Source organism: Crocuta crocuta, unplaced genomic scaffold (genome assembly GCF_008692635.1).
Source record: "Crocuta crocuta isolate KB4526 unplaced genomic scaffold, BGI_CrCroc_1.0 scaffold108, whole genome shotgun sequence".
Lineage (NCBI taxonomy): Eukaryota > Metazoa > Chordata > Mammalia > Carnivora > Hyaenidae > Crocuta > Crocuta crocuta.
This window is the reverse complement of record NW_027532825.1, coordinates 3,389,404-3,398,650: the sequence shown is the minus strand read 5'-3', so window position 1 is coordinate 3,398,650 and position 9,247 is coordinate 3,389,404. Positions and strand designations below refer to the sequence as shown.

Here is a 9,247-nt window from a genome sequence, read left to right as displayed (position 1 = left end):
TGCCAGTCGCCATGGCGTGTCGCCCCTTTAACAAACAAAAAACCCCAAACAGCCTTACCACAATCCAGGTTAAAGAAGGGGGCTATGAATAGTAGTTCCTTACATTAGCCGACACTTCTGCCTTTTCAGAGAGCTTTCACATCTACTCTCTCATTTGCTTTTCAAACTAGTGTGAGGAGGCCAGAGGTGTGCCGACGGGTTCTCTCCCCATTTTGCAGATGAGGAGGCTGAGGCTGGAATGCATGATGTAAAGATCAGTCATCTGGGGGTGGCCCAGAGCAGCCTCCTCACCCCCAGGGCCAGCTCCAGGCACCTACCCACGTGGACACGCCCTTTGCCTCCGGCAAGGAAGTGGCTCCTGGGGCTCCAGCCCTCTGACAAACAGAGCCTTGGGGCCATTTCTGTGTCCACTTCCATTTGGAGAGATTCTAAGACCAGAGGAAGAACAAGTATAAACACTTGATGAGGATAATAATAAAACTGTAATTCCTGAGCAGATCTCAGGGCCTGAGAAACACGGCCCGATGATCATGATGCTTCTGGTCCTGCGGCCGCCTTCCCTCGGCCCTCCCTGAGCGCCCAGCCTTGTCCCTGCCCAGCCCCTCCTCCCCCTGCACGGTGCCCCGCCTTACAGGGGAGCTACAGGCCTCTGACCACAGCGCGGTGTGGCTCAGAGAGCTTCAGTTCAGTTGTCCAAGGTCACGTGGCTGGTAGGGGCGGCCCCGAGGTTCAGTGCCAGCCTCTCTGACCTCCGACCCCGTGCTTCCTTCTGTCTCCCTCTCACACGCACCTCCCCGCCCCCTTACTTTTCCTCGGTGGCCTTTGCCCCAATTCTTCAAACCTTGTTGATGCAAAAGCTGTCAGGAATGGGCCTGGATGAGTTTTCTGCCTGATGCACATGGCTCTCAACTCAAGATCGTCGGACCGACTTGAACTTGAACCTGCACCCACACCCTGGATAAATGCCGAGGCTCGGAGGTAGCGGAGCTCTCCTGCCTGGGCTGGGGCCTGGGGTGTGAGGGCACAGGGACATCTTCTGGAAATCCGTCTGGGGCTCCTGGGTCCAGCTTGTTCTGCTACCTGCTAAAACACATGACTTTGACTTTCTCTAAAACTTCACTTTCTGCACCCATACGACAGGCGTGATCCTAGGATTTACAACACAGGGTTCTGCGAGAATTAAGTCTATTCGTCCAAGCGTTTAAAACAGTGGCTGCGACACCGTGCACGCTCAGGGGGCATTAGTCCTGTCCAGGGAACGGCGCAGAAGCTGTCTGTACACCGAAATCCTGACCCACGTACACACTACCTGTATTCCACATACAGCATGCTTTCCCTGCATTTTCTTTATTTCCTATTTAGTTTTTAATTACACACCATCTGTGCTTCCTTTTCCAAGAGGCTCACTAAATCCTTTATGTTCTAAAATTATTTAGTTTCTATTTTATTATGCTAGGTTGAGCAAACCAGTTAGTTGCAGACTTAGGCAATAATGTCTTCATGTGTGCCTGTTAATGGACAAAATCCAGGCTTATTCCAGGAATCAGGACACAGAAGAAGGTGTTCACAGGACCAGAAGCTATGGAGAAAGACAAAAAAAATGAAGACTTCTCTTATTTTTCTTCTTTTTAAATTTTTTAATGTTTATTTTTGAGAGACAGAGGGAGACAGAGGGAGACAGAGCACGAGTGGGGGAGGGGAAGAGAGAGAGGGAGACACAGAATCTGAAACAGGCTCCAGGCTCCAAGCTGTCAGCACAGAGCCCGACACGGGGCTCGAACTCATGAACCACGAGATGATGACCTGAGCCGAAGTCAGATGCTTAACGACCTAGCCCCCCGGGGCACCCCTCTACTTCTCTTATTTTTAAATGGGTTCCTGCTTTTCTCTGCTTTCCCTAAGTGGCAGAAGGGGGTCTTTGAACGTGGAACCAATCTGGAAGCCCATTTCAAAGCCTGTTCATGGTAGCACCTTGAATAGATGTCTCCTTCCTCTAGAAATCGTGTCCCCTCTCAGCAGCAGGGCTGTGTCCCCCAGAGACTACTCTCTTCTTGACAGAAGGTCAATATGCAACATGCACTTAAGGTGAAAAAAAAGTCCCCTTGTGATGTCCCTGCAAAGAGTTCAGTGGAACAGATTTAGAAGCCGTGTGGGTGAGGGCTTTCATTTTCAAATATTTGCCAGTGTATTACGCAACCGAATTCATTTCTTAAGCCTAAGCAGCTTTAATTTAGCTTACTGGTTCATGGTTTGTTATTATTGGATGTGATGTAATGTAACATAATGTCGTTATTATAATGCAATGTATAACACCACTTAGCATCAATAACCTGTGCGCCGCAAGGCACGTATGGCCCGATGTTTTCTATCAAGCTCTTCTCCCGATCAACAAATCGTTCGCTTCCACCTTTGACTTCTTAACTGCTCTAATGGAAGGCTATGGCTTGAGAGCCATTTTAATTCTGCAGGTGTTTTTAGGGGCAGTGGAAAAAAACATCTCACACAGAGGAAGGGGATTTCCTCTGCAACATGAATGGAAGCTTTAAAGAATGTTTGGGGGAAAGATGTACCCATGAATAATTCTGCCTCGCTTTTTGTTACCTCTCTCTGACATACGGCAACGCTTGAAGAAAATTCCAGGAAATCCTAATGGGCGCCTCCTAAAATTTGGCAACACTGGTGTGATCACCCAGGTCCCCCAACAAACCTGAAAACGTAGCTCTCAAATAGGGATTTCCAAACCCCCGTGCACAGCTTCTCTAGAATTATCTAGGCAGAGTTTGAAGACCCTGATTCCCAAGTCACCCCCCTCACTCAGAGCGTCTGGGGGCTGGCAGTCAGGCATGGGTACCTTTGAAAAATCCCCTTGAGTTTCCAGCATGTGGGGACGTTCAGAAACCACTGTCTGAACATCAACACACGTGCGTCTGCTAGATAAACTTCACAGTCTCCACTTCCCTGGCTCCTGTTTTACACATTTCTCATTACTTTAAAATCTTGTATGTCAGCTGAAATGACTTGAGCCCCACTATGTGCTGAAGGTTCTCTGGTTGCTTTCAGATCCATGGACTCCCTTGAATCCTGGAGGAGGAGCCTTAAAGAGGTGAATGGTGTCACCTCCCTGCTGCAGGTGGCTGGGCTGAGGCCCGGAGGGCTTCCTCTCACTGGAGGAGACACAGCTGGTTAAGGGACACGTCAGCCTTGGAAGGGAGCCCCGGGTCCCCATGCCGTGGGCTCCCCTGCTCTTCCGTCGTCGCGTTTCCCTAGTTTCCTAAGATCCAGCAACGTGTGCGATCTCTTCTGCTATTGCCATTAATGGACGTCCCCTTCTTCACTCAGTTAGTGTCAGGTGTCCCTACTGTGTAAGCCAGCACATCGTCACCTCTGGTCATAGCTCCATAGACTTGCAGGACACAGATGAGGTTAATAAGTGCAACTCTTGCTTGACACTTCTTTCTCTGCCATTCTAATACCAACACATAGCCATGTGTGGAGGGACACTGAGGGGCTGCGCCACGGGCCATGGGCCACGCATGGGGAGCGAGAGATACCAAGGGGCCGCACCATGCCCCACAGCCGGGGGTGCGGGGGACACCGAGGGGCTGCACTGGGATCCACCACCTTCTCCCCACCAAACACGTCCACAGCTGGAGTCATCACCCCCTTTCGTGGCTGAGGCAGTAAGGCTCCCAGAGATCACGTCTGCCATCCAGACCTGTGAGCTGATGAGCCGAGTCCTAGGATTAGAGTCTGAGCCCTGACCCTTAGGCACCACCCGCATCGCCGACCCCCTCTCCGCTGTCTGCCCTCTCCCCTGCCAGAATAAGAAACGACATCCCTGAAGCCCCATGTCTTGAAAATTTCTCCATAGGCAAATGGTTCCTGGACATTTTCTTTGGCTGATTGGGTGTGTGGGAAGGTCCCAGCTGTAAGCAATATGCACAGAGGGACTGTTCCTTTGCCCTGGACAGAGGCTTGGCTGCTTCTGCTGCTGCTACATTGCAGTTGATGTGTCCATCCATCCAGAATGAGGGACCGCGATGAAGAAATGTCACACTCTCAAAGGAAAGGCCTGGGGATGGGAAAGGTCAGGCGCTGGGGGAGCAGAGTGGGCAGCCTATCGTCTGGCCCTTTCCTGGCTCCCGGCACATCTGCAGTGATGATCTTCCTCCCTCCCTTTCAGCCCTGAAAGGATGCTTGGAGCTCGAGTCCACAAAGACCATGTCCTGTTTGAGGGAGCCCTGTGATTTGCATGCAGTGCGGTCTTGCTCCTTGAAATACAGTTTATGCATTTATTTTTCAAATTGTTTTATTTATTTTTGAGAGAGAGAATGCAAGTGAAGGAGGGGCAGAGAGAGGAACAGAGGACCTACATAGGCTCTGTGCTGACAGCAGAGAGCCTGACTCTGGGCTCAAACTCATGAACCATGAGACCATGACCTGAGCTGAAGTTGGATGTTTAACCCACTGAGCCACGCAGGTGCTCTCCCTGAAACACAGTTTAAATTCCCTCTTGTCCCTGGATCCTGAGGCCAAGGCCACAGGTCTGAAGCAGCACTGGGGACTAAACCCACATAGCCCCGGCCTGGCCTCACCTCTCCACCAGCACATAATTTATTTAAAAGCACCTGTGTGCTAGGGGCACCTGGGTGGCTCAGCTGGTTAAGCGTCGGACTTCAGCTCAGGTCATGAAGTCAGGCTTCATGATTTTAAGCCCCACATCAGGCTCTGTGCTGACAGTGTGGAGCCCACTTGGGATTCTCTCTCTCCCTCTCTCTGCCCCTCCCCTGCTCATTCTCTCTCTCTCTCAAAATAAATAAGTTAATTAATTAAAAAAAAAAAGAAACGACATGAAATTAGGAATGCAGTACAATAATAGTGACAAGAAAATGTTATTTTAAAATCACGGTCAGGGGCGCCTGGGTGGCTCAGTCCATTAAGCATCGACTTTGGCTCAGGTCATGATCTCATGGTTCATGAGTTTGAGCTCCACATTGGGCTCTGTGCTGACAGCTCAGAGCCCAGAGTCTGCTTCAGATTCTGTGTCTCCCTCTCTCTCTCTGCCCCTCCCCTGCTCTCTCTCTCTCAAAAATAAATAAACACTAAAAAATTTAAAAAATAAATAAAAATGGCCATGTGTCCACTAGTGCTGAGTCAGCATGACAGAGTCACGTGCGGAACACAGGTCTGCTGTCCTGTAAAAAACCCGCCTCTGCCTTCATCAGGAAACAGCTCGGCAGCGAATCACGTATGTAAAACACATGCAAATTCAAAGACTAGGAAAACGCGGGCTGGAAAGAAGTCTCTTCAATCCTAGCGTCGGGCTGCTATCTGTGCATCTCTGAGTCAGCATTTCCTGTTTGCCGGCCTGATTTCCAGCACCTTCCTTTGCATCTTCATACGTGGGCGCTGGTGACCAGGGCTAGTTCACAAGGGCCTATTTTCATGTCCTCTCTCCCCTCTCTCTTCACTCTTTCCTCCAGCTCCGCCAATATCCCGGGATACACCGGTAAGGTTCATTTCACTGCCAGACACCCAGCAAATTCTGATATTCCATCAACGGTCCCATCGCCAGACTCAGGAGTACACTGGTGAGCATGAGTGCCTATTACTAAGAGTGTTCAGATACCTGGGGGCGGGCGGTGGGTGGGGGTGGAGGGGATCCTCATTATGGTTATTCCATTAAAGAACGATTAACTTCAAAGAGTATATTTACATCACTTAAAAAATGGGGTGTTGAGTCCAGAAGAGCTCATTTTCCCACTGTGGTTGCGAGAAGGAGCCTTGTGTGAAGACACAGAAGCCGCATTAGGTAAACAGCTTGTCCGCCTCTTGCACCCACAGCTTTGCACACACACGTCCCCACTGCATCAGCACCAGAACGCGCCTGGATGCCTGAAACACACTCCGTGAGACACATATTCACTTCCTGCGAATCGCCGCCTCCTTTTTTCAGAAGAGACAACATTCTGTTGAAAGTCGATATGGAGTTTGAAACACCATTTCACAAATTGAAAGCAGGAGACGTTAGATGGAAGGTTACCGCAGACTCCGTTATTTGGAGCTGCAGGAGGGGAGCCGCGCGCTATTGCTCATTACAGCTCAAATTTGCAAACATTTGATGGAAGATCCTGGCCTTGCAAATAAGAGGACAGAGTCTTGAAAAATGCGAATTCAGAGGTCTTAACCAGGTGCAGTCGCTGGCTCCTGCGAAGAACTGAACTATCCCAGGGGGTCGCTGTGCGTCTTGGAGGAGGAGGGAGGCGACTCCCTCTCCCCCCCTCCCCCAGAGGGTGCTTTTTCTCCTTTTAGGAGAGAATCTGTTCATTTAGCTAACATTTATTGGGCATCCACTCTGGGCCAGGCACTGTTCAAGGCACTGAGCGCACGGGCTGAACAGACACGAGGCGGGCTCTCGGGACCTTACATTCTGGTGTGACCGGCGGAGAGCACAGATGCACACAAGTAATGGAGGAAATAAGAGGGTTTCAGAGGGGGGCATGAAGAAGAAAAGGCAGGGAGATGCGGTAGCCAGTGCCTGGACGGGGTGCTGATTTAGCTCGGCAGTCGGAGAGGGCTTTCTGAGGAGGTGACCTTCAGGTGGGACTCAGAGTGCCCTATCGGATTTCTTTCTTGTTCTGAAAGGCAGCAAGAGTAGAGGGAACTCTCAGGCCACGGTGGGCAATTGGGATGGCTATATGTCAGTGGGGCCCTAGGAATTCACAAGAATTAGACCCACTCTGCACGGAGCACACGGTCTAGCAGTGAGCGAGAAACACACCGCTAGAGCAGAGGATGACACACCACAATCACGTCGCTGACGTAGGTGAGCGCTTCCTCTGCACCGGGCTACCCAAGGGCTTTGTGCTTACCAACCCATCTCCCCAACCCAGGAAGCCTGTGAGGAAGACGCTCTTGTTTTCCCATTTTACAGATGAGGAAAGGGAGGCAGATGCAAGATTCTAGGGGATGCTCCAAGGGCCACTTCATGGAGGAAGGGGTTCCCTTGGACGAGGGCTCTTGGTCTCATAGATATTTTGGGGCCACACTGAGAGTGGCACTGTTGGGCTGTTCCCGGGATCCCACGCACGAAGCCCCCCACCACATAACGGTGAAACCACGGGAAGGCCTTGTGTGGCCCTGTGTCCGAGGCACCCAGATCACTCCACACCCTGTGAGCATGACGTGGTTCTTTAGGCTGTCACCAAGGGGGCCGGGGACGTGCCTGCTGCCAGAGGGCTTCCTCACCGATCTAAGCTCTGGGTGTGCGGATTGCTTAGGCTCATCGGATGAGACACATTTTAAAGGAGGACATCGGCTTTCTAGGCCAGCGTTTGGCATTCAGTCAGTTGTCTCTGGAGACGCGTTTTCAAATGTCACAGGTGCATCCCATTTGCAAAGGCGACGCTGACAAAAATGGAGACAATTAATGTAATTTGGGTTCATTGAAGGACCTAAAGAAGCAATGGCAGAATTAAATGCATCCTGAGGTCTGTCATAAAGACGTAGCGTCCAGAAAGCTGGTCCACCACAGGGTGTCTGCGCGGTTACTGACAGAGGACAGATCCGTGACGCCTCCCCGGGCGAACGTCAACATTCCCGATCTCTTGGCTTTTCCCTTCGGGAACCATCTTCTCTCCCCACGTGTCTCCGACCTCATCCCTGACACCTGCTGACAGCGCGTTCCCGCAGCCACGTGACCTAGCTGCCCAGTGTTCCACTGTATTCCAAAGTAGCCTGTATTTCTGAGTGGAAAACGATCTCCACTGTTAAGCACGTTACCAGTGTTGCCCTCACTGTTACTAGTGTTACTGCTGCCTCTCCTGGTGTTAGTAGTGTTACCTCGGCTGTTACTCCTGTTACTACTGCTGTTACTCATATTGCTACTGCTGTTGCTACTTAAGAAAAGAACTCGAGCCTTTTGGCCACACCCTCAGGCCCAGATTTAGGCCCCTCGCTGACCCCTGGGGAGCCCCCACACTCACCCCCCATATACGGCACACACCTCTGACTTCCTGGTGTCTCAGAGTGGGGACTGAGAGCCCTCCGACGCAGCTTCTCTGAGGTTCTTATTGTCGGGGTGCACAGAGGCTCTAGAAACACACTGGCAGCCCCCAAGGGTCCCCCACGAGGAAGTGACCAGCCCCTCTTGGGCCAGGTGCCCAGATCCTGTGCCCAACCCTAACGGCCGCACCTGCAGGCCCTGGGGCTTGGCAGCGAGAAAACACGGCCGGGCATCCCGCTTTTAAAAAGCACTCTCTGGGGGCACCTGGGTGGCTTAGTCGGTTAAGCGTCCGACTTTCGCTTAGATCATGATCTCGCGGTTCGTGGGTTCGAGCCCCGCATCAGGCTCTGTGCTGACTGCCAGCTCAGAGCCTGGAGCCTGTTTCGGTCTGTGACTCCCTCTCTCTCTGACCCTCCCCTGCTCACGCTGTCTCTCTCTCTCTCCTAGAAATAAATAAAAAAAAAAAAGAAAAAAAAAGCACTCTCTGGGGTGCCTGGGCGGCTCAGTGGGTTAAGTGTCCGACTCTTGATCTCTGCTCAGGTCATGATCTCAGGGTTCATGAGATCGATCCCTGTGTCAGGCTCTCTGCTGACAGTGTGGAGCCGGCTTGCGACTCTCTCTCTCTCTCACCCCCCCTTAAAATAAATAAGCATTTAAAAAATATAAATAAATAAATCAAAATAAAAAGTATTCTCTAACATGAGGAGGCACTGTGATCAGAGAAAATTGGGCCTTAGACGTTCTCTGTCGTGAAATGCCGCCTCGCAGCTTCTGTGACGCTCTATGTCATGTAACTTTGCTAAAACTTTCTTGTGGAAGTGCGAGTCCAGGTCTCTGATGAGTATCTTGAGAACTGAGTGAGCTAACTTCCTCCTGATGGTGTCTGCCTGATCTGCTGTGTTTTTCCTGTTGCTTCTGAGAGGCTGTGTGCGCACGGGCATGCCCTGGGCACTCCTGACCCCGGGCTCTGGCGTGCACCCTCACGGCTGGTCCAGAACCCACTCTGCTTCTGCCCCGAGGGGAGCATGCACGCAGGCACCTGCAGCCCATCCCCAGGCGGCCGGTGCCCTGTCCTCTCCCCTGCCCCCACACCGGAATCTTCTCTCCCACCGGGGCCTCTGTTTCCTCCCCACCAAGACAAGTTCTTTCTTCTAAAAGCTCCGTCCTTCCCTCTGAGCACTGGGTCCTCTCTGACCCTGCTCCCCCACTCCTGCTTAGGAAGAAACCCAGACACCCCCCAAT

The 9,247-nt window shown here is 51.7% G+C and overlaps 1 protein-coding gene across 1 annotated transcript in view; it reads left to right on the top strand.

The window, feature by feature from the left end:
- SPMIP7 (sperm microtubule inner protein 7) overlaps positions 1–9,247 on the top strand; it is a 50,841-nt gene that overhangs the window by 38,884 nt on the left and 2,710 nt on the right. The window contains exon 8 of the mRNA XM_077781140.1: positions 5,484–5,591. Coding sequence (XP_077637266.1) covers positions 5,484–5,591 — 108 coding nt within the window. The remainder of the gene's footprint in view (positions 1–5,483; positions 5,592–9,247) is intronic.